A 26,934-nucleotide genomic window follows, 5' to 3' on the forward strand; every position below is an offset into this window, starting at 1 on the left:
AGGTACAATTCAATTTTAATGTATATTGAGTTAATAATTAACTGTTGTGGTAATCTCCAAATTGACCAGACAGCACCAACTTGTGGCAGACTGTTACAGGCCCCGGTTCTGACAATTAAGTGCCGGTGCCAGCCAGGCATTGGATACCACTGGCTCAAATTAAGCACTGGCAATACTTCTCACCCAGAGAAGTTCAATCTCTGCCTTCATGGCCACCCGGGCGGCGGCTTATGACAGCGGCACTCCTGGAAACTAGCCTTCGAGCATAAGAGGGACCATTCTTGCCCATGTTAACTCCAAAACGTACATCACCAGCCACTGGAGGTGTTTTATACTAACGCATGCTGTCAGTTAGGAACATGAAATGGAGCAATACAGATTCACATATTTACTTGCTTCTGTAAAGGGCAAATCAGCACAACCAGATCTGACATTGTGAAGGAGTCAAATTAATATTTTTATAAACATGTTGAATTTTCCAACCGTTTGTCAAAGTTAAAGGTCAAGACAGTTCGTTTCTGCTCGTTCCAAACGTAATAACTCTGGGAACTTGCAAGCATTCGTTGCAAAGTGTGCAAATAATATCATTTCAAATAATGAGAAGAACGTATCCCCCTCCCCCAAAATATAGTTTCTCTCCAGTATGAAAAGAAGTATAAACTCTCGAATGATTGGCAAAGAGAATATGCCACATTCATGCTTAGATGTTCAGGACGATCGAGTAACAAACTGCCACAAGGCACAGGCAAACTCATTTGCCAGACTTAATGCAGAAAAGTACAAATGACTTACAGAGGAAACATTAATGAGGTAGGTTGTTGGTCCTGTGATGATTGCAGGCTCCCGCCAACTGATGATAATACTGTGGTTAGAAGAGGCAATCACAGTCACATTTTCTGGAGGTCCTTCTGGAGCTAAAAAAAAGATAATGTGATGTAATTTAAAGTCAACAAACAATTTGTGCTCGAGACCATTATCAGATAGGTTGCCAGCCTGAAACGATGCCAATGCCGGGCATCAAATGTGATGGTTTTCCAAAATTGTAAAAAGAGTGAAGTTCTCATTGTACATGCTCTTAGGACTGAATAAATATTGTGTAACAATGTCACCATCTACTGATTCCCTCTCATGCCCATGGACACACACACACACACACACCCAGGCATGCGCGTGCACACACACACACACACACACAAGGCAGAGCAACACACAGACAAAGCAGAGCAACGCACACATTCAATATCTTAAAAAATATATCGTTTTTTGGTACGTAGCTTAACATTGATCAAAATATTTAACACCCGAGAGTTTCATTAACTTCCTCATATCTTTGGCTAACGTGCAATGATCCTCCCCAGACAGATTGTATTCCTTCAGCTGCAATCCTACCTATGGTTACCCTTGTGGAATTGATTTAAACACCACACAATAGTTCCTCTTACTGTAATGGGTGGTAGTACACCTCAAGTGGTAAGTCCCAAATACTACTCGCTAATGTGGTATGCTCCTCTACAGCACGAAGCATTGTCTTGCTCTTTGTTGTGTAACCAAAATGACTTTGCTCTAGGAGTTTGGGAGTCTCGTTGATTAACCATATATTTTAACCCCTTCCCCGCTCATGACGGAACCGTTCCGTCATGAGCCACGGTTGCCGTGTGCTCATGACGGAACGGTTCAGTCATGACAATCCTGTTGGCGGCCGCTCCGCCTGCGCGGCGCTGTTTCCCCGCCTGTGCGGGGCGACAACGCAAATGGGCGGAGTCATGACGGAACCGTTCCGTCATGAGCACAGCTCAACTGTGGCTCATGACGGAGTGGCTCCGTCATGAGCACAGGCCCACCGCGCTGCCCCCCTGCCCCCCCCAGCGCTGCAGCGGAATGTCCGCGGCAGCGAAGGGGTTAATTAGTTTTGAAGGTAAATATTTTCCCACCGACTAATCTACCAGTAATTAGTTTTGTGAGTGCACACTTGCAAACAAATTTCTGTTTCATAAATGATTATTTTCATGAATTGAATCAGAAACTGGCAAGTGATCCCCAACCAATCATTTAAAAAAAAATTGGTATGCATCCTATTTGGAATAAAACTTGAAAGTTTGAAAACGTAAAATAATAAAATTAATTAATCAGATCAGTTAATGTAAGTCATTCGAGCAAAGGTCTAGCATTCAGTGCAACTCAATAATGATTTTATAAACTGGTTACAAAATCATCTGATAATACTGCTTGTAAAACTATGGATGAAATGGATATATTGGTCAACTTCATTTTAAGCAAATAAAAAAATAGACAGTACAGCTGATTTTCATATCTGTACTGTTCTCAAATACAATCCACTGCATGTGTGGATCTCTGCTCTTTAGGTTAAAAGGCAATACAGATAGTGAGACAACGAAATGCATAAAACCTCTAGGCTTTACCAATTGAATGGTGTCACTATATATTTAAATATGACTGACGTCAAAAGCTCTGTAAAACTGTCATTGTTGTCCTTGCTAATGTAACTACTAACATCTTTGGAAATATCACCATTAATATCAACATGGAAGACCCTAGTCATGATTTAGGGGCTGATATAACATTTCCAGTGCGTTTTTAAGTTTTAGAATCTCTGCCAACAATTGGACTGTCAGGCAATTTCTTGAGGCCATGGGACAGCCAGTTTCTGCTGAGAAATATCTATCATTTACTACTATGGTCCTCACACCTTGGATACTCATGTAATATCCATTGGATGCCAGATATTCCTATGTCTTGACTTTTTTACAAGGTACAGTGATAAATCAGTCAACGCTTATTTTAGAAGGTTATGAGGATTTCACCAACAGGAACCTTATGGCATGTAGTGTTTACACTACAACCAGGCCACGGTGTCAGTTTCGTCAGAGCTATCTCCTAAAAAGGAATGGTTCTTCTTTTATGATGACCCAAATCTAGAACAGTTCACCCTAATATATATGCAAAATACTGAAGATTTTTGCATCTTCTAAAGAGGAGATATGATTACAAAGATTTCACAGCACTATTGTGGTACCATTAAATTCCATAGACAGTGATATTCTGTGGGTTTTTGATTATGAGTCCTCATATGTTCTTGTGGTCATCATTCCTTGGCAACCTCCAGAAATTCTTGTCTCCGTTATTTTACTATGAATTTTATTTCTGAATGGATCAAGCTGCTTTTAAAATGTGTTCTGTGTGACACAATAGCCCTTTTTATACGTTTCTCAATAGCCTTGGAAGCCAGGGAGCTATTTGAGTGAGTTGGACTTTAGGTTTTAAGTTATTGCTCAAAATCCCAAAACACACCACCCAAAAGTGAGCTGGCATTGGGAATCCAATCACATGACATAACTGGTTAGCATGGAGGAAGTAGCCCACATAGTTGCCAATGTCTGGGATCACAGGCATCAAATATTCAGTGGTGGTGACAAGGCCTGGTGGAGTTTGTGGAGTTCTGCTACGCGGAACTCTGTGAAGTGCCAAAAAATCTCTATGGCGCTCCTTGGAGTTCTGCGAGCGGAGGAGTGAGGTAAGCTGAACTACTCGCACTAATTTTTAGTGCTGGGAGTTTATCTGCTCTGTGAAAATAGGGTGAATGCCACCACGTGCTGTGCAAGAAAGGACTGCTTCTTTTTGCCACTCAAGTAGATGTTCTACTCGAGCCACAGCTCCGTCAACGTGAGGGCAGGTTTCTCAACACGAGCAGACGTGTCTTGCCAAGCCCGCCCACGTTGAGTAATCTCACCGGAAGGAGGTCTAGCATATTCTTTGTCTCGCTTGAGCTTGTCAACTTAAGGTTGGGAAGAGGATTCTGTGTAGAGTGGGCAAAACTCGCCAAACTCCGTTGGTGAAGTAGAATTTGTCACCCACCCCTAGCGGTGGCTTGCGACATAGTTCGGGGGACAAGAAACACTGCTAACCGGTCCCAATGTCAGTGTTCAAAGGGCCAGCCACTATTGTCAGGAATTGGGCTAACACTCAGTAGACATCCGACTGTGTCACAATTTCAGCCTGTTATATCTCAAAAATTGAGGATCGTCGTGGAGTATTTGGGTGACAGGGATACCCACATGAGACACACTTGAGCCAATGAAATGCAACCCATTGAACTGATGAGAAACGGAAGAAACATTGCATCTCTCACAGACTATAAACAGATGCAAGAAGGGTTTCTAAAATGGTTGAGCCAAGGGCACAAAAGGCTTCACAACAAGTACGGTCTTTTGATGGCCCCATCACATTTTTGACCCCAAAGTGCTATGGGTGGGCAGAAATTATTCTTGTGGTTACATTAGATCATCTAGGCAGTATGTCCACGTGGCCTGATGAAAGGTTCTTGCTACTCAATTTGGCCTCTAACTAACCTTCAAATCAGTAGAATTTTGCTTTTGACTTCAGTGCAGCTTCTCTCCTCTCCTGAGTGGATTCATTGCCAGCCTTTAAAGCAATACACGGAAGTGGGACTCCCCTAGAACACAAAGCTCCATCACAGTCTGACATAGAACAATAACTGGTCCGGTTCAGACACCCTCTCTTATCTTGGCTGCAAAGTTCCTTCCAAGTCTATAGTCAAATAAGGAGACAGTATCTCAAAGTTAATCTTATGCAATTCTTTTGATACTATGGGAAGCCAAGACAAATTACAAAGGGCGTCACCATCAAAATTCATAATTTTGCTAAATTCAGCCACGACAATCCTTCCTTATTCGATGAGGTGAGAGTACACCAATGATCAAAGCGGGTGTACATTAGACAACTCAATGATGACTTCCGGGGTGTCTTATGCTTTAAGACAGTGTGCAACTCAGAAGTATTGGTAAACCTGCTATACCAAGTGTCAAAGAGTGTGAGTGTATGTATGTGTTTGTGTGTATGTTTGCTAGTATTTCGTCACAATTAGCTGGACTTACCTGCATAATATTTTATATAACCCTCCAAATGTATTTTGATAAGTGTCCCAGTCTGCACTAGGGCAAGGCAATGTTGGGCAGCTGCCTAGGGTGTCATTAGCAGATCTAGTGCCATTCACAACAAATAACCCCCCATTTCAAACTAACTACTCTATTGATTCTAAAAATTCAGTCATCAATGCCATGCAATCATTGCTCAGTATTTCTCTTTTCATACTGAAATAATTGACACATAAACTCCTCAGATATCTACAAACAGTCCATGTGATGATATTGAGTGTACCTCAAACTCTTCAATACAGTGCACAACTTCCAGGCCACAAAGCAAAAACGAAAGGAAATAAAACACACTTGATATAAGAAAAACAAGCCTCTCCACAATTATTTTAAAAAGGTGTGTTTTATGCATTAGTAACATTAGACCATGACTTTTAGTTCTGAGAGCAGACTGTTTGCAACTGTTTCTGTTCCTTAGATCTGTACATCTACCCACAGCGGGTCCAAAACTTTCTTGGGCAACCTGGTGTCTTGATTGACAATGCCCTGGAAAGCTGGGAAGATCAGACGGAGGATGATGTTGGAGATTTCAAGCTGTGTAGTTGCACTTAGTTAACAATTATCATTGTACAATATAAAAGCAAATCGTGTTCTGAAGGACACCACAGTGTCTCCAAGTTGAGACTGTAATAATTAAAATTCAATAATTAAAATGGCCATCAGGGAAGAAGTGCAAACTGCTTTAAATGGTACTGTGTTAGACACCTACAGAAATAGAGGGCAAATAATACTTTCCGCTGTAGGTACCAGAGGAAAAATATGATGTTTGTTTCAGGATGAATGGGATACTTGAAATTGCACTGCATAGCAAAATACACGTGTTTCTGCTGTACAAGTTGTTTATTATTCTGGTATTTAACGTAGTGCCTCACAAGTTGCCATTGTGTGCTCTTTTTTGTGTATGTGCAAATATGGCTTCTGGGAAGCTATTGTATTTTTCGTGGACTTCCAATAATGCACATCTCCTACTGGTTTCATAATAACGAAGATAGTATATTTATGAGGTTCTGGGTGATCCAAGGTAACAAGGGAGTGAGGCGTTTAGAGAGGATGTGAACAGAAATAACAGTAAATATGCTGTTTGTTGAGGATTCAGGGTTCAGCTGTTTGTCTCCTGCATTGTTGCATAGAGCCATGCCATAGTACAAGGCTTAATTGACCAGTTTAGTTTGAAATGATCTTCTGGGGTACATGGGCCCCACCAAGAGTGGTCTGCCGCTGACCTAACTGCTGTTCATCAGCTACCACCTCAGGTCTTTTGCATTCCCTCCAAGATCTGAACCATGTTCCCCTGAGAGCTTTCCCCATATGCTGAGCCCACTGGAACTTCAGGTCCCACTGCAGAGAATACATTACTGTAATCCACAGAAAAACATGTTTACATTAATTCTATTGTCTGGTTCTGGTGATGGCATGAATTCCAAGGAATCGTGAAAGCAGCATGAAAGGTCTTAGAAGAACCCTCAAAGGCTAAATGTACTACTAGATTGCACGTGTGCTAAGATGACAAAAGAAGAAGTAGCAATACCTGTTCTCTAAAATCAGAAGCTGAAGCCAGACACTCTCCTAATATTGCACAGATGGAGAAAAAACACAACAAAAGATGCATTTTGTTCATATTCACATAGCGGATCATTGCATGACATGCGGCTTTATGTATTTTATTCACCATTAGGAAGTTTAGGGCATGTCATTGCAAGAAACGTTTAATTATCCATCAATTAGCATAGTTGATAAGCTAAAAAAATGATATTGAACATTTGTGATTAGTACATTTATTGAACGCGTTAGAAATATTTAGATTAAAATTGTTAGAATCACCAGATACCGTTAGTGTACATTAAGGCTTTTATTAGGCAGATTTGTTACAAAAGAGTTTAATTAAGTTGTTTTAATAAGGGCGTTAATAAGTTGGTCAAGTCATTCGTCAACATTTATTATCTGTTTAGAAACTTATTATTCCATGAATGTTTTCTGTACATCGATACCAATGATTAAATAGTGCCAGCTCTCCCACTTAAGTGTCATCGTTCACAAGCATACGTGCAAGAAGCAGCTGGCACTGTTTCCACACAAGGAAGACTTTCAAGCTAATTCCAAATGTAATTGAAACCTGTACTTGAGACCAACTGTCAACAGAAATGCACTTGAGCAATTTTACGGCCTACTGTGTATGTTGAACATGTTCTTATATTTTGAGCATGTATAAATCATGGTGCTGTGAAACATCCCTGTTAGGTCGAAAACAAGTTCAGCTTTAAAGAAAGGTTTACTATATTGCTTTACACAACATAACGCCCCATACAACCCCCTTTCAATATTTAACTTTAAATATTTGAAGAACAGACTTGGAATAGTACTAGAGATCTAAAATTAGTGACTTCGACAGCCAAATCTGGAAGTGACTGGCTGTACTCTAAGTGTTATCCCAGGTTTAAAAAAAATGCATACACACAAGTGCATGCACACACACGCCCCTCTAGCCCTTCTTTTAAACTCCTGGTTATACTTAACATCACACAAGCTTGCCTTTGGTACTTGTGTATTAATTCTATGATGAGGTTTCTAGGCCAAAGTCTTGTATTTTTTCTATGTTGATAATCACAGGCCTTGCTTTCTTTCAATGCACAATGTAACCGTTATTGTTGAAAACAAAAACCAGGACATTTCACAAACACTGAAGTAGGACTACAATTTCATTTGAACACAGAATGACATAAAAGAGAATGCTGACCAACAGAGGCATCATAGACAAGCTGGCACTAATTGGAATACATTAAATATAGCATTTACACAGAGTAAGATCTGTGATCATCAAATTGCTTTCTGGAAAGGCTGGTCCCAAATTCTATATTGGAAGACATAATACATTGTTTCCTTTTGTATACAGTCAACCCTCTCTAAAGAAGAAGTTACTTATCTCTGGTATGAGCTTATCTGGTACAGACTCTATAGAGCTGCAGATTCCCCACCTTAGTATTTTCCCCAGACGCCAGACTGGACCCAGATATGTAAGAAATTTTGATCCGCACTCAAATGCAAAACACAAGTCCATCCAATTTGTGTGTTTTTAAATTGTTCTTTATTTTCATATTCTTTCTTCCAGATATGTTTTGAGCAGTACCCCTGCACACTGGTAGGTGTCATCGTTCGGCTCTGTGCCAGCGTCGTTTGCACCAGAAGTGACATGCATGGTGCCTATATATGCTCCACCCCAGTCCACTGACATCAGTTTCTTTTCGCAACTTCCCGCGCCAGGCACAGGGAGCCACAAGGAACACTGACAATTGGTGTGAATTTTCAAGGCCCTTAGAAAGGTGACCCTCACACTATAATCAGTTCACAAAGTGGGGAGGATGGGAGAGTCAGTAAGGACTCTGCAGCTAGACATTTACCAGATAAGGCGTTACCGAATGTAAGTAACTTATTCATCAACTTCTGTCCGTAGATTCTTTCCCTTAGAATAGATACCCAACTGCAAACATATTAGAGCAAGAAGTCCTGCAGGACTAAACGGGCAAACTGCCCAGCAAGACGGACCTGACTATCCAGACAGTAGCGTCTGGTGAACGTATGTAGAGATGCCCATGTTGTTGCCGGACAGAGGTCCAGGACAGGGGCTCTGCAAGCTAATACAGCATTTGCAGCCTTGGCTCCGGCGAAGTGAGCATGCTAACCTTCAGGGGATTGCTTTTGGGGCATTGCATAGCAGATCTTTATGCAGATCACTATCCATCGTGAAAGGGTCTGTAGCTGAAAAAGAGTTAATCATCTACTAGAAACTCTTTAGTTCAATCAATGTAGAATGACAGTGCTGTCTTTTAGTCCAGATGGTGGAGTCTCTTCTCTTCCTTAGAAGAATGAGGTCGAGCAAAGAAGGTAGGCAAGGTGATGGTCTGGCCTACAGAAAAGGGTGTTACACCCTTTGGCAGAAAGGAGGTATGTGTTTTGAGAACCAGTTGTCTGAGTAAAAGGTAGTATAAGGAGGGGGTACAAAGAGTGCCTGCATTTCCGTGACCCTTCTGGAAGATATAATGGCCACTAAGAGAGCTTTCTTGAAAGTTACCAAACATAGTGGGAAATTGTGCAGTGGCTCGAAATGCGGGCATGTGAGGAAAGTGAGGACCCGATTTAAGTCCCATTGGGGAATGATAAATGGTCCGGGAGGGAACAGATGTTGGAGAACTTTGAGGGACAATGTCACAACATACAACACACACAACAGGTGACTTGAAAAAGAAGGTTGGTCCAGCAACTACAAAAAGGCAGAAATGGCTGACAAATAACCCTTATCTGTGTCTAGAGCAGAGCCTTGCTGGGTCAAAGACAGAACAATTAGTAAAACTTTAGAAAGGGGTGGAGAGACAGGGTCGATGTTCCTGGAAGCAAACCATGCCACAAAATTATCCCAGTGGCACACATAGACCGTCTTAGTAGAGGGATGCCTGGTTGCCAGAATAACATCATCAGACTTCAGGAGGAAGGTCAAAGTTGCCAATTGTACCCATTGAATTTCCACGCAAGCAGGCAGAGGGTGCGCAGGTTTGGGTGCAGAAACCTCCTCTGTAGCTGCAACAGAAGATCCCCCCATAGAGGCAGCCTCACCGGAGGACTGATGCTCATGCTCAATAGCTCAGGATACCAAACCATCCATGCCCAATCCCGGACCACAAGAATGACTTGGTCCTGATCGTTCCTGATCTTCTTGAGAACTTGAGCTGCAGTGGTATTGGTGAAAAGGCATGCAAGAAGCTGGAGCTCTACTCGAGGTGAAAAGCATCCCTGAGCGAGAGCTGCCTTGGAAACGCTAGCTTGCAAAACTGATGACATTGCACATTCTTAGCAGTGGCAAACAAATCTAACCAAGGTTCTCCCCCTTCTTGAAAGAGACCTTGCGCCCCTTTCAGACGAAGATGCAATTTTTGATCCACTAGGCATCGACAGCTGAGTTCATCCTCCCTAGCGTTCTGCGAGCCACCCATGTGTTGAAACACCTGGTAAATGCTTTGACGTTCCAGCCATGTCCAGAGGTGCAGGGCCTCTTGACAAAGGGTGTTTGACACCACCCTGCCCTGTTTGTTGGAGTACCACATGGCAGTGGTGTTGTCTAAGAACACCTGAATCAGCCTTCCCTTGATCGAAGGAAGAATTGCTTTCAATGCTAACCAGATTGCCCAGAGCTTCAACAGGTTGATGTGAAGCCCGGACTCAGCTGGAGACCAGAGTCCTCTGATCTCCACCTCTCTCAGATGCCACCCCCAACTCAAGAGTGACACATCCATCACTACAATCAATTCTGGCTGAGGAGTTCAGATGGGTTTGCTGCTGATCCAACTGCTGTTCATCAGCTACCACTGCAGTCCTTTCCATTCCCCCCGAGATTTGAACCATGTTGGAGAGCTTTCCCTGATGCTGTGCCTACTCGAACTTCAGGTCCCACTGCAGAGCCCTCTAATGCCAACAGGCATGTGTCTCAAGAAGAATGAAAGAGGCCATAAGGCTCAACAGCCTCAGAGTCAGTCTCACCAAAATTCAGGATAGAGGATAAAAAATCAGTAGCATTGCCTGAATATCCAGGACTCGCCGCTCAGGAGGATAGGCCCGAATTGTCAGTGTCCAGAACAGCCCAGATGAAAGCGAGTGTCTGACACGAAGGCAGGTACGTCTTCGGCATGTTTATAGTGAGCCACAGCGAATGCAGGAGGTCCGTCGTAGTCTGGAAGTGGGAGAAGACTGCTTGGGGGGAGCATGCCTTCAACAGCCAATCGTCGGGGTAGGGCCAGACTGGAACCCCTGACCTCCTCAAATGTGCCATCTCCTAGGTGAACACTTGAGGGGTGCTAGTAAGGCCGAAAGGGATGGGGATGTGGAAGTATGAACCCTGCAAGTCAAACGCTACCATCCAGGCTCCATGGCAAGGGCAGATAGGAATTGAACTAATGTGAGCATTTTGAACTTCTCCTTTTTCAGGAAGGAGTTGGGTAGATGCAGGGCTAGAATAGGATGAAGACCTCTGTCTGTCTTGGGCACCTGAAGGTAGTGGGAATAGCAACCACGCTCTACTCCTGATGCGGGCACCTTCTAGATGGCTCCCTTGGCCAAGAGAGCCAACACTTACTGCCGTATTAAGGAGAGATGGTCCTCCAAATGGCTTAGAAATAAAAGAACTGATGTCAGAGCGCCGTTATGGTGCCTATATAGGCACAGTGCATGTTACTTCTGGCGGTCACTTCCTGGCTGGACGACACAGGCACTATGTTGACCGATGCCGCCTACCAGTGCACAGGGGTACTGCTTGAAAAAATCTGGCTCCAGTCTCACACCTGGGGAAACTTTTGAGGTAAGGAATCGATGGCTAGAAGTCTCTATCAAATTACTCGGGCATGTCCTGAATTTAGTAAAATGTGCCGGGACAGATAATGAAAAAAGAGGGACTGTCCCGGCATATCTGGAATGCATGGCCACCCTACTAAACTTGATTGTTATTATCACAGATCTCTACTTTTAAGGCTTCCAAGCAAACCAATTGACGTGCTTCTTGCATGTTAAGTATTTTATCAATGATCCGTAATCTATTCTACTTGCAATGCTGGGGTAGCCGCATTTCAGCATTATTATGGATCTACAAATCGCCGCATTGTTCACCACCTGCTGCATGATTTACAGATTTCAATGAACAAATCAAAAGCTCCTAAAACCAGTGCTGCACAGGGTGCCATGCAGTGGTAGCCCTGACCCTGCAAGGTTTAACTGGTCAGCTTTTATTTGCTGATCGCTGTAGTCCAGTGTTAAACTGGTAATAGTGAGGTGAAACCTAGATCAGACAGAAATAATATGTTTCTGTGTCGAAGAAGCATGATAAAACTGTTGAAGAATGCGGATTACACAGCATACTTTGCCTTTTATCATCACAAACTGTGGCCATACATTGCTGCATAATTCCAGTAACCTGAACATAATAATATGCGAATATTTCTTTAAACCTGACTACCACGAGAGTTGACATTTTCCAGTCAACATGACCGAAAAAGTAAATGAAAGCAGAGAAACCAATATATCAACGCTGGTAGATGACTAATTAGTACTGCTGCATTCCTGAACCACAGACATGATGAATTGAAAAGAGGGGTTATAATGGCAATTCTCTACAGAACCTAAATCCACTTTTCACGGCTAAATACATAGGATTAAAAATTGCAGTGAAAGAAATAATTGTGACAGTGATTCATATTTCCAGTTATCTTTGGAAAGTAAGTGTTACAGTATGTGCGATATGCATAAGTAGCTTTAGCATGGAGCTTGCATTTTTCGGTCATTGAATCCTGTTATAAGACCTGTCCTCTTAATTTTAGTTATTAGAATATGCACAATTCTAGCATGGTTTTGTAATGTGCAGAAGGAATTCACCTGGCAATACACTGAAAATCTGTTTTTGACAAAACATTTCAGATTTCCTTCTGTTGCCAGGGGCATAACGCAGGCCCATGCAGCCTATGTAGAGCAGGGGGTGGTGGGCAACCCATCAGGGGGCCCCAGCCCTCCGGGTGCCCCAATCAGCCCAATTCCAAAGAATATCTTTGACAAATGGGAGACTCAGGATACCCTCATCACTTTCTGCAGGGGGAGAATCCTTTTGCATTACACCACTGACTCTTGCTCTTATCAACTAAAATATTTAGCTCCCAATGACCTTTTATTGTGAAAGGGCAGGTGGAAGAGAGCAGAGTGTGTGAGAGGGAGAGTGTGAGAGGAAGGAAGAGGATTTTCTTTGAGATTGAAAGTTGCTTAATGTACATTAAATTTCCCTACCACAGTCTGTTGGTTCCATTAATACCGAGAAACGACAATTGTTTGCCATATGATTTACAGACCTGGAAACAACATGACAACATATACTTAGGGGCAGACTTACTAACATTTGACACAAGGCAACACAGCAAGACAACTTGATAAGCTGCACTACGTCAAATGGAGAAAGTAGGAATGTGACGTATCTACTAAGATATAGCACATTCCTGTTCTCTATCTGCACTGGCGCAGTGAGTGCACCCAAGTCCCATCGCAGGCACCCTTGCACCATGGTTCAAGGATGCCTGAGTTGCTGGCAGGTTTATTTTTGTGCAGGAAGGGACACCTTCCTGCACAAAACAATCTTTTGAGGCTTTTTCCTCTTTCTATGTGTGCTGTAAAGTGCAGCACACGTGGAAAGAGGAAAACATGAGGAGACATAAACATATTCTCCTTGTTATGCATCCCCTGGGAAGGCGTAGTATTTTCACACTTTCTCAGGTTTGCTAATGTTAGTAAATCTGGAAATGCACCAAAATCCATGGGTGGATGTGTGGAAAATGCCCATGCCCCACCCCAGAACAGCTTCCCAGGGCAGAGTAATGCATGGCAGCGACTTACGCTGCCCTGTATTACTCCAGATTTACTATGCCAGGCAGAGCCACGCAACATGGCTCTGTCTTACATAGTAAATCTCACTTAAGCACGTGCATCGCCTTGCATCAACTTGAATGATGCAACGGCAACATAAGCTCTTAGTAAATCTGGACCCTAATGTGACAAGTTGGCAAAAAAATTACAAAATTAGCGTAAATCCCATACAATACATTCTCTCTATCTCAACTTCAAAGCTTTTGAGTTTCAGTTTATTGAAAAGAAAAACATGATAAGTAGGCCCAGCATGAGATGCCTTTACTCAATCATAATTCAATTCGAGAGTCAAAGATTCATTCTAGCCCTATCCTTGGTACACCATATACTATCAGTCACCAAACATTAAACTCTAAGAGGTGTTACATTTTAAAGGAAATCCATGTTGCATCTCTATGGACCATTTTTTCAGAGGATGCTGTCAATAAATTGAAGTCTTCAAGTATGCAAAGTTTAGGGTGCTCTAGGCCAGTTTCGGTGAATATAGGGTTAAAAGAGGGGGGGGTCTGCAAATTAGGAGAAATGCAATAGTATAATTGGATGATGATGGATGACAATGGAGGAGTAGAGCTCCATGTTAAGGAGCTTTATGGTACTCTGTCAATTTGCTCCTAAGGGCTGTAGTATGAACAGCAGCGAAAATTCTCTGATCTTTTCATTGCATGACTTTTAGAAGTGTTTTATATCCAGCAGAGAAAGTTTCATGAGACGCAGGTGGCAGACGATCGTCCAGCCCTGCTCTGTGGTGAGTGGTAGGGACGGCTGGAGTTTGACATTCAGTGGTGTATGAGGAGGTGAGTAGAGTTCAAGGAGTGATGGAAGTGCATAGTGGACCTGATAGTGGGTTCAGGACGAGGAGTGGAAGATACTGAAAGTGCAATGGAAGACTTGAGCATACTTGATTAAGGATTGCTCTGCATTATTCTTCTTATTCTTATTCTTATTCTTATTCTTATTCTTATTCTTATTCTTATTCTTATTCTTATTCTTATTCTTATCATCATCATCATCATCATATTGAGCTTCATTCCCCACTTCTGTGCTTCCAAGCAGTGTCAATAAGAGATTTCAGGGTCTCTCAGTTGAAAACTGCTTAATGTATGGGCCGCAGAAGAGCGGAAGCCTTAGCCGACCTTGATGGGATGTGAAACTGTACCTTGGCGATCGCAGCAGGAGTCTGTGGCTTCTATTCAACCCACTAAATCACTAGCCATCACATGCTTCAAAGGCGAGCAGCCACATATAGTTTGAGCATGAGTAACATGCGCGTATGTGCGAGTGCGGCTGTGTGTGTACATAACATGCAGTACGCAATGCATGTGTACAATAAGCACATGGAAGGTCAAAGAGTAGAAAAAATGGGCATGCTCAGGGAAAGGTCAAAGAAGAGGACCAGAAAATACATGGCAAATACAGGTTTCATCCACAAAGGAGCAACTTGTGTCTACCCTGTAAGAATAGGTCCAGTTTTTACAGCACATGTGCAATACATTTATTTCGCTATATGAAATGATGGATTCAAATGCTTAACTCTACAAGTGCCCTAATCTTTTTTTATGCCTCAAGTGCATATCTAGCACATGACGCACTCATTTGTGTCAACCATACATTTAAAGGCACACATAATGACACACTCGTGCTTATTAACTAAAATGGAATGCTTGTGGAAAACCAATACATTGTAAATTACACACGTGTAAGTGTAACTCGTACAAAGCTATTACCTTAGCTAATCTGCCGCGTGTACGCGTGTCAGCTGTGCCCACCTGTCCTTCATGCACCGTTCTGTCGTCTTATGCTCCTATTGCCATCATTCTGTTGTTTTATCACTGTTTTCCTTCCATTGCTTGTTGCTGTCATTGCCAAGTTCATGATGACCTGCTACTCAGGCAAATGGTCACTTCTATTAGTGGGCACGTTAGTCATGATGTCTCCACCCTCTAGTTTGGGCCCCTCTACTTTACTCACTGCCTTGCCAGTGATTGGGCATTTGAGGACGTATTTTTCAGGTCACTCAGTAAAGACTACTTCCTGAGACCAGAGCATGATACAATATACTATTGCTTATTTTTTCTGTAACATTGCAAAGATGTGCATCGGAACATATTATTACCAATACTAAGGATGCACCAATATTTTATACAGTCGAATACCTACTTCAGAAGGCATATAAGGAAAAAATACATAACTCCAATAATGCTTTTCCAGTGTATTTGGACAATTGCAGGATACGCAGTTAAAATACCTTGGGCAGCATTTTAAAGAGAGCAAATGGAATTAGGAAATCGGCTGGTAATTTGATGACTTAAACTTTGCAACTTTTGAAATAGCCTTAATACACTTTATTTTCTTAGATGATGAGCATTGGACAGTGATGTAGGACTGTTTGTGAGTCAGCCCCAGGGCAAGATATCAGTGCTGCCTACCCTTATAAATCACAGCAATTTACTCCGCAGGGATGACCCATACTTCTCCCCGTCTGCCTATAATCCAATCACTTCCTCTCATAAGACGTTTTCCCCTGGTTTCCACAATAATGCATTTTCTGTAACTAACAACCATCATTTCCTGATTATCATGCTTCTATCCTTGCACAGGAATGCGGGTCTTATGGAGGTCAGGGTCATCTTTCTCATCCATCTGTGTCCCGGTGCGAAGGCAGAAGTTAAGTGTGCTAGTTGAGAGGTGAGTCTGGATATCCCATCATTTAGCACTACACCAGACAAAAAGAAACAATGTGCAATTGTGCAGTATAGTGTGGGTATAAAAACGTGCGACTTTTTGAATTGATTGCGTGTTCATGTCTTTGTGTGTGAGCGCACATGTTTTTTTACATATGTGTGTGCTGTTTATGTTTGTGCATATAAATATACATAAATATATACACCGACATGCACATTTATGTATATGTGTGAATCTATCTATCTATCTATCTATCTATCTATCTATCTATCTATCTATCTATCTATCTATCTATCTATCTATCTGTCTGTCTGTCTGTCTGTCTGTCTGTCTGTCTGTCTGTCTGTATATATGGATATATATATTATCTACTGGCGGTCGCCAAACAAAACATATATTTTACCTGTCACAACGATGCTCATCATATGTCCTCCATGTGCGCACGGTGCGCGAAGCGAATCGTGAGTTCATGGCCCATCTAGCGTAACGTGGGCACGCGGTGCGCGAAGCGCACTGCGTGCTCACTGTGCGCGCACGGTGCACGAAGCGCACCGTGCGCGCACGGAACGAACTGCGTTAAGTGGGCGCGCACGCCACAAATGGCGTAAAGTAACTTAGCATTTAAAAAACCGTACAAATTCACTTAAAAAACCATAGGTTTCACACACGTTATAGTTAGGAATTAGCATTTAAAAAACCTTGCAAATTCACTGAAAAAACCATAGGTTTCACACATGTTATAGTTAGCTGGACATTTTACTGATAAAAAACCAATGAAATTCCCCCGTTATAGTTACTGTAGGCAACTATAACTCACGCAACCGTAATCCTCTGCTGATGACATATGTGTCTTTATGAAAACAAATATTTGTAATATATGTATAGCTAAAATTTAATGGAAGAAGACATGGGCAAATAAGTGTCTAAATACAGTATTAGCATCAGCAGAGGATTACGGTCGCGTGAGTTATAGTTGCCTACAGTAACTATAACGGGGGAATTTCATTGGTTTTTTATCAGTAAAATGTCCAGCTAACTATAACATGTGTGAAACCTATGGTTTTTTCAGTGAATTTGCAAGGTTTTTTAAATGCTAATTCCTAACTATAACGTGTGTGAAACCTATGGTTTTTTAAGTGAATATATATATATATATATATATCAGCCGCGGTCGGTAGTTGGAGTAACTGCAGGGCGGTGGGTGGGGAGGGGGAGGGGCAGGGTGGGGGGTAGTAAACTATGGATTACGGAGGTTAACAGGTAAGTTAACATATGAATTAATAAAACGAATTTCGTTGCGTGCACTGCATCCCCAAATGCAATGCTGTGCACGCAACGAAATTCGATTTATTAATTTATATGTTAACTTACCTGTAAAGCTCCGTAATCCATAGTTTACTACCCCCGACCCTGCTCCTCCCCCTCCCCACGTCACCGCCCTGCAGTTACTCCTAATACCGACCGCGGCTGATATATATATATATATATACTCACTAAGAAAAACAATGGTTAAAGTAATGTTATAGTTTTGGGTTCTAAATAGATCTGTTTTTGTTTAAAAAACATTAGTTACTCCCTGAAAAAATGAAAGATTAAGGTGAATTTAGCTGAATATGTCATCGAAAACATTAATGTTTTGAACTATAAAAATAACAGAAATTCAGCACTTATAGCTAGCAGAGCTAATTATAACTGCCCCCACCATGCACTGCTTATGACCTCACATATTACATCACTCATTGACATATTCTATGACATCATTGATGACATCCCTGAGGACATCTCAAATGATATCATTGATGACCTCACTGATGACATCATCCAACCTTATTTTGAGCACATTACTCTATATAGTGACATGGCATTAGAGGCCTGAAAGTGAGTACAAAATAGCTCAGATTAATATAAAGCATCATTAATACCATCACAGATACAACTCCCTTAGGTGTAGCAAGCATGTGTTGTTTTCACCAATGACCCTATACCATATACTTCACAGATAGCTTAGTTCACATTAACAATCTACCGCAGAAACAAACACTCACTGCACACAGTGTGCATTCCTTATGCAACTGTTCATAGAAAGCCAAATTTCTCAACATCCTCAACATCTGTTCCAAAATGAATGCCCTATTATGTACAGCTTTCATCTGTATCAAACCCCTCACAGTCCCCAAACCTACATTGAGAAATGAATGTGATGTGAGGTGAAAAGTGAGTACTGTAAACAGAAGGTGCTAAAGATTATACTACCTACAACTTTCATACTGTGGTGAAAGCTTTACAGATAGCCCACCCTCTGAAACACAACGAGCACATGTACATAGGTTAGTACCTGGTGCACCCAGTATTCTATGTTATGTAGAAATTGCCATGCTGACATGATTCTGTCTAATAACTCAAGGCTGCTTACAAAAGTTAGTATGCACTACATAGAAACTTACTCCTGTTGAAAGCTTTTTTCTGCAGAACCAAAAAACTTGTGTGGAACATAATAAACACAATTCAACTGTCAACTGCACACAGATTTGCTCTTCAGTGCAAATATTTACAACATGTTCAATACTTTTAAACAGCTATGATGCTTTGTGCGCACTTACCCCATTACCTAAACATAAGCTGTACAAAATTAGGTAGAAAGGTACTATTGTAATTACCCCCCACTATGTAAACTATAAAATAAACTAGCATTCTTATCGAATGATGTCATCAGTAATGTAATCAATTATGTCATTTGAGATGTCATCAGTGATGTCATAAATGCTGAGATAGACCAGGTCATGAGTGATGTCATATGTGAGGTTATAAGCAGTGTATGGTGGGGCGCAAGTTATAACAACGCCCTTTCCATCTCTCACTGGCACCTAAGGTAATGGAATGGTGATGGAGAAAATCACAAGATCATTATCTGATCAATACAATCTCTTTGAATCAAAGAGGCGCTCACTATTGAACTATCTATCTGAAGGCATTTTAGCTCTAACCTGCTCTTCTAGACTGAGATCCCCGGCCCTCACATGCCCTCCTAGACTGAGATTCCTAAATCTGTTTACCTATTAAGGACAGACTTGTGAAGCACTTATCTGATTTGGGAACTACCACACCAACTAGTGGCAATACATACAAACTGTAACTAGACACACAGTATTGAAGTGACCCCAACACAGGGAGGAATATTTCAATATTTTAGACATGCTGTTAGGTTTCAGGAATGGTAGAGGTGGGATTGCAAATTATCAAAAGAATGTGCACTTGCCTTATGGATAACACTATTATTGCAATGCTTTTGCTGATATAGCTTTCTGTGATATTAGTATGACATTACAATAAAAATGACGGGAAAAACCCCTAAAGTTCCTGTAAGCAACACAATAGTTATTCCCCAAATGCACTGCTCATTGTATTAAACTGAGGGTCAACTATTGCGGAGGTGAGAACTGCCTTAAGTGGTAACCATTGTATTATGGAGAGCATGGTCATAGGCAAGACCCAGCACACACAGGGCAGTATAAAGTGAGTGACTGAGAGGCACGTGCCCCATAATAATCATGAAAAACAAAAAATACATAACTGATAATGAGTATAGTATGGCCATATATTACAATATTTAAACAAATGTACACAGTGTAATATGCTATTTATTACCGTTGTTGAATGAGTGTGGGAAGGGCCTAGAACATATGCAATGAAAATCTTGACTGCGTTTAACATTGGTAACAAAGTGAATATAGGATTCAGCTGATCTGCACGTATACTTCATAAGATACTGTTTTTGTCACGTGCTGTACTTATAAAAAAAGACATTTAATCATAACCACAGCACAACAGGTTATGGCCATGTATTGAGATAGCCTCACTGCACTGTAGCAATACACATGGGAATTTGTGTTATTGTACACTGGCTACAACTGGAAGTGCCATTGGGCCACATTTATTGTCACTGTAATGGAATAACTCTAACACTACTCCTTTGATGCACTTTGTATGTGAGGTCTAGTGTAAGCAGGCTAATCTATACTCAGTGTATGACGTGGACTGAGTGAGTCACAGCTTTCTCCCTCAAACAAGCTCAGGTTGATGCTCACAGCCTTGAGTTGCAAGGCCCTTGTAAATACTAACCTCCCTTAAATACATGTTAAAAGTTTAAAAGCTTCACAACATGCTGCAATGAAACGCCGTAATTCATTTGATAAACAAACACCAATAATCATAAGAGATAAGTAGGGAGAAGCAGAAACAGGCCACTGTTTTTCTAGACATTGTAGTGCTAACTCAGAAAAATCTGTAGAAAAAAAAATGAGTAAACTACTGGACGTCTAAACTATATTTAAGGATGTGTTGGTGTGATTCTATTCCAAGTACATTTTTCTTGAATACTTAATGTATATCTATTGCTTCAATTACTCAAGTTACTGCATGGAATTCTCGTTTACTGCTGACACAGACCTGCTTTTCTAATGCTTCGTTATGGAAATTATGTTATGCATACATTCATGTTCTTGTTGATGTAAAGCATATATATATGTATCGCGCTACATTGTCCCCTTCTCTGACACACCTCCTCCCATCACATATCCTCACTTAGGGTTGTGGCTTGTGCTACTGTGAAACAGGCAGAGTTGTATGTGCATTACTTCCAGGCATAAGTAAAGTTTATGCCAGGAAAAGATACACGAACGAGCGCAGTCAAATCCACTTGGTAAGATGAGATGGGGAGAATTTACTATATGACACCGTAGGTCACTTTTTAATGTTTTCTCGATATTGTCTTCTATCACTCTTGCAATAAGGTATTTAGTCATTTGTTTTGGAAAGGGCTGATATGTACAGCATCCAGATCAGGGAGGCGACATATGTAAATGTTCGGAAACCAAAGTTAATTGTGCAAAACGCAAACAGTTTATCGGAATTTGTTTTTTGACAGGGACTGATGCAGAGGCAATTACTAGTGATTTCTTTTTAGGGAGAAACATTGAATTATTGCTTTCATTTTTATGCTTGCGATTTTCTCATTTCATGCTACCAGTTTGGTTAAATTCAATTTTTCTGTCTTTTGATCTTCCTGCTCGCTCCAAGCAGCATGATTTACATCCCCTGCTAGAACTTGGAAAATAAGAAAACTGTTTTTAGGAGAGTCTGAAAATCAGAGGAGCTTGGAAACAAACAACACTTGGAAGGAAGCTTCAAAGTGCACAGGTGACAAAATAAGACAAGTGCAAAACAAATAAAAGGCGCACACATAAGAGCTTCTTCATAATGTGGATGATACATATCTGAAACATGTTTTTTCACGGCTAATGACTATAACGAGCACAAAATACAGTTTACGAACACGTCTGAGGGTGTTCTATTTTGATTTTAATCAACCTGCACTTACTTCGACTCCAACCATATTGTCGAGGTAAGCAGATGGATAGCTTAGAATAGTAAATCTACTCCCCTGATTTGATTTGATCTCACCAGGATTTATAAAGTGCATCAACTTCCACAGGTGTCATGGGGCAGTGGTCACAGCAATCTGCTTCAGTCTAGTGGCCAATTAAGCACTTACCATACTAAAAGGTCTACCTATACAACCAGGTCTTTAGTGCCTTTCTGAAAGTCAAGTGCCCTTTAACCGAAGTCAAAGACTGGGTCAGCGAGTTCCAAAGTCTGGCTGTAGCGACTGAGAAAGCTCTGCTACCTTATCTCCTCTTCTGGACTCTAGGCAGGGTATCCAGATTCCAATGGACTGAACAAAGAGACTGGTGCTTGGGAATGACAAGAATGGCCCTAGCAAGAGCGTTTTGCACTTCCTGTAATTTTGCCTGGGTATTGATACTAGAATCCAGATAAAGGGTGTTACAGTAATCAATTCTAGACATAACCAAGGCATAAAGGGGAACATTTTCTTCAATCTTCTTATGAGCCAGAAGCAAGTTGCAACAATACAATTAGCCTATCCGAGAGAGAGTTCGCTATCTAGGATTACCCCAAGTTTTTGGCCTTTTCAGCTGAAGCATGCAAGGTGCCTAAAGTGTTTGGCCACCACTTTTTCCAAATCGAGGCTTGCATCCTGAAGAGAAACACCTTGATTTTTGCCCATTAAGTTTCAGGAAATTCCTTTTCATCCATCCTGCTTCCTCAGACATACCAAGTGAAAAATTAGCTATGGTAGCTGCCAAGTTCATATAGATCAACACAATAATCTGGGTGTCATCCCCGTATGATATCGGATGTAGCCCATAGGTGCAGATGATGGTGCCAAGTGGAGAAACATTGAGATTAAATAGTGCAGTGCTCAAAGATGAGCCATGTGGTACTCCAAATGGCAAGGAAAAGACATCAGAATGATACTGATTCCGCCTTGCTCTCTGGGAGCAGTCCTTAAGAAAGGAGGACAACAGTGCCAAGGTCCTAGCTGTAATGCCCAATTCTTGTAGGCCGTCAATCAGCAGAGAAGGGGAGATGGTGTTGAAGGCCACGGACAGATCCAACAGGATCAGAGCTGTGCCTTGCCCTTCATCCACTTCCCGCCTAACATAGTCCATACCGAACTGTGTATACTTACCTTCAGGATTTATTGGCTTTCGATACTGTAGAGACATGCAGGTCAGTAATATTGACCTGGTTGTTCTGCCAGCCCTTACAGTGTGGTGATCCCTAATCGATGGAGATTTTATTTCTGCCATATTTAACATTGGAAAAGTAATAAATAAGAAGCACCCATAGTTTATGAGTGCTTCTTATATGCTATAGAAAGTTCTACTAAAGAAAAAATGGCAGCTATGTGAGTAGTAACTGCACCACACAGTATAGTCACATGTAAATTACAAAGTTGACCAACAATGTTGCCCACCTCAAATGACCATCTACCACATGGTCATAAACAAAAGACAATCACACAGAATAGATGAGCGGCAACACAATGACAATTAGCTCTGTTCAATAATAAGTACAATTTCAAACAAGTTTGTCCATAACTTCCAGTTTTGGTTGGATATTCTTTTATTCTTTTGGTAATTCCGAAATCCTCCTTTGATATTTTCAAACATACGGATGCAATCAATGTATTTCGCTCCAAATCAAGGTCTTTTCCAGGGCTGTAGTTATGCACTTGAGAAAAGGCTTTACCTGATTATATACAGCAACAACATCTGTTCTTTTTGGCAAAGTAGTTTGCCTGCATTTGGACAATTGTGGTCGTAAAGGCAAGAGTACTTAGTTCACTAGGCATGAATAACACATGGTGTTTCTGTATATAATCAGGTATCGACTTTTCTGAAGTGTATAACTACAGCCCTGAAGAATCCCTTATTTCGTGCCAAAACACATTGGTTGCATCTGTATGTTTAAAAATATCAAAGGAGGATATCGGAATTACCAAAAGAATAAAAGAATATTCAGCCAAAACTGGAAGTTATGGACAACATTTTACTTTTTACTGAATGGAGCTAATTGTGATTGTGTTGCCTCTCATCCATTCTGTGTGATTGCTATAGAATGTTATTTATCATGTGATATGAAGCATGTTGTAACAAATTCCAATTCTATTAATGCTCAAAGTTGGAATGCAGACCCTTTTCTGTGTGGCACAAGTGGACTTTGTTAAGCGTTGGTCTAAAGTACAGGTTCCAATGTACAAGTCAGTGTTTGTTTTTAGCTCTGTACCTTTTTGCTGATAGCAAAGTAAATAGGGAGGGCGAAATAAAAAAAAGACTCCTTTACTTACAGCCAGCTAGTGTTTGTGTAGAAATCCAAGCAGAAGAGCTACCGTATCCAGAACTGGTGCTAGCAGCAACATTAAATCTATACCATCTGAACTTTTTCAGGTCATACATTGTCTTCTCTATGAGGTAACCGTCATCATACACATAGTGCTCTTGAATGTATTGCACACATCCTGCTGGTTCCCATTTATTGCAGTTGGTGGATTGCAGTTGTGTTGTGATTTTGTAGTTCCTTAAATAACCAGGGACATAATCTGGTCTTGTCCATCTCAAAGTGATACTTGTGGAAGAAACGTTAGAAAAACTAATATCTTTGGGAGCAGAGGGCACTACAAAAGAAAAATACATTATTGGTTGCTTACTCTGTAAAACAGTTTAAATAGACATGTTACAGCAATACGAATACCAATATTTCAAGTGCTCACTTTCATAATGATCAAATTATAATCAAATTATTTTCAAATAAAATTTTATCAGTTGCATTTATATTTCCTATTTTTATAAAGGTGAATTTGTTCAGTTGGGAAATAAAAAAGGGTTATTACCTATTTAGTAATTCACTGCGTTACAGGACTTTTGTATATTTCAGTATCAGGACCTTATACAGATGAAATCACATTTTGTGAACAAATACTATTTTGACCATAAGGCTATAAAAGGAATGTAAAGTTAAACAGATTTACTATCACGTTTAGCTTGAGCACTATGTTTAATTTAAATTAGTTTAAATTATGTTATGTTAATTCTTGTTTAAATTTGCATTTTACTTGGCTTAACCAGTGATAACAATCAAACACATTCCCATCAGAACACAAAGAAAATGGTGAACATATGTTAAAGGATTCTGTAGTAACAAAATATTCAAAAGAGAACCTTTACTGGAAATTAAAAGTTAGGTTGATTTTCAAGAGGCCACAGTTTAACAAAATCATATTATTATACAAATATTTTGCAATGAAATTAGAAAAAATACATTCATCTTTAACTAAATGCTTAAAGATCACATTTTTCTCGAAATAATATATGTGCACTGAAGACACCAGAAATAAAGAGCACTGACATTAAGACTTAGATCAGCCAATGAAATTCCATCTTTCCTACAAAATACCACTTAAATTGTTCACTGTATTTACTAAAAGGTGCAACACCGACAAGGACGTAATGAACAGCGGGTCATATGACAAAAATACATTTGTGTACAGGCAATTTACATGCATATTGTGTACCACAATGTGCATGCACTCTATACGAGAGTGATTGTGACATCTCTACAAAGTGATTTTATCAGTATTTTGAATAGCCATGTACAAGTTTGGAATTCAGTTGAGAGCTTGTTTTGTAAAAAAAAAACTATTTCGGATTGCTTTAAAACTGACAAAATTCAAAAATAGAGGAATGCATGTATGCTGTACTATTTCTTCTACTACACCAATATTATCAGAAACTATTCAAAGGTAGAAGCTAAAAGCATTAGCAAAGCCCATAGATCACTGCTCAAAAGGTTACGGTGTTGCTTTGCAAGTGCTTGTTTACTGGTAGCATGCAAACGCATAAATCATGATGCATGCACACGCCTGTGTCATGGAACAGGACCACAAGAGCGTCATTATCCATACGAGCCTAGTTATGTTTGACAGCAATTCCATTTTACTGTTCCAACATGCTAGACTGCCATTTTAGAAGGGGACATTTAAAAATGTGAATCAAAGAGTGTGCAAGCACAAAAAAAGACAGCGATGGCTCAAAAGCACTTTGTTGCTCCTTGACCCTCGTTAAAAAAATATGTTTAAAACAAAAAAGGAGGATGGGGAGCTGGGCAGGGAGCATCAGATAGTGGAAGACAGAGATGCGTGAAAAGAGAACTTAGGAGCAAGCACAATACAAGCATTGGTAAATGCAATAGGTTTCGTCTTTGTGATTAATAATTAAAAAAAAGTTGTAAGGTTAAACTTGGTGAGTAGCTGTGCAATTTAATTTAAAGAAACTCCATAAAAGTGTTATGAGTTGTTTACTGAGAAAACCAATATATTGTGCAGTAACAGGTGGTAATATAAAGTGCAAAATTATAACACATGGCTAAGCCTCACGATAATTGGGCATCATAGGTAATCAGACTAGTATGATGGTGGACAGCGCTACAGGCTCAACATAGTCGTAGAGCAGCAGAAACATTCTAAATAAAGACGAGGTTGGTATTGACACAATGTGCTAATATGAGTAGCGGGCAGTACTTTAAGTAATGTATTACAGGCAAAATGGCAAAATGTAAAGGTTTAATGTTCAACACGGTTCACAAACAGCCATGAGACATTAAAACTTGCTAATGAAGCACACAATCATGAAAAAAAGATAAGGACTGATGTGTCATAGGCCATAAATGAATGGCGTGCAGAAAATAGGTGAAGCGTCATACAACTAAAGTACGCTATACTCATATCTTGCAAGGTGCGCCATAGGTAAATAGCAGTGATATCAACAGTTCAAAGGCGGTTAGTTATGCACACAAAAGTGAAGGAGGTTCGAGTACATAGATATGGGCAAGCAACCTTGCCAAAACGAGTTGCCACGCCGGAAATACGAGAAACAGCATTTAAATAATGGGCGCAATTATAACACAATGCATATGTACCACAAAGCACACCAAACGTCCCGGCAGGATAACCAACAAGTGGAGTTTTCTGGGGGCCTATAAACTTCGAACTCCTATTATTTAAGACAGTTACCTTTCACATTAAAAGTCATGTGATCGGAGTCAAAATCACTAGAACGAATTGACAAGCTCTACTGAAACAACAAGGATGGCGGCCATTAATTAAGGCATCAAAAAATAAACAAGTTACTTTAGTGTATTGATTGTGGGATTAATTTAAGTGGAAGTGGGTAGTAATCTTTAAGAACGATACGTCTGGTTTCTCATTTGATCATGGTCTCTTTCATATCACTTTGATCTTTGAGACCAATGGGTACTGTGAAGACATCAGTAAAAAGTTAAGGAAAACTTGCATCTACAAATCTATCTTTTCCGAGTGTTTAATGTCTTCCACCTGGCCACAGTTTGCAATGCTAGTTTTACAGTTGGTACATCATGTTATGAACATGGAACCTTATGACGTTCCCAGACCAACAGCCATCTA

General features: G+C 40.6%; 1 protein-coding gene across 1 annotated transcript in view; it reads right to left on the reverse strand.

Moving 5' to 3' along the window:
* PTPRQ (protein tyrosine phosphatase receptor type Q) overlaps positions 1-26,934 on the reverse strand; it is a 1,724,016-nt gene that overhangs the window by 460,456 nt on the left and 1,236,626 nt on the right. Inside the window, exons 47-48 of the mRNA XM_085652983.1 lie at positions 23,803-24,129; positions 793-914 (exon numbers count right to left, since the gene is read on the reverse strand). Coding sequence (XP_085509109.1) covers positions 793-914; positions 23,803-24,129 — 449 coding nt within the window. The remainder of the gene's footprint in view (positions 1-792; positions 915-23,802; positions 24,130-26,934) is intronic.

This window comes from Triturus cristatus, chromosome 4_1 (genome assembly GCF_964204655.1).
Source record: "Triturus cristatus chromosome 4_1, aTriCri1.1, whole genome shotgun sequence".
NCBI lineage: Eukaryota > Metazoa > Chordata > Amphibia > Caudata > Salamandridae > Triturus > Triturus cristatus.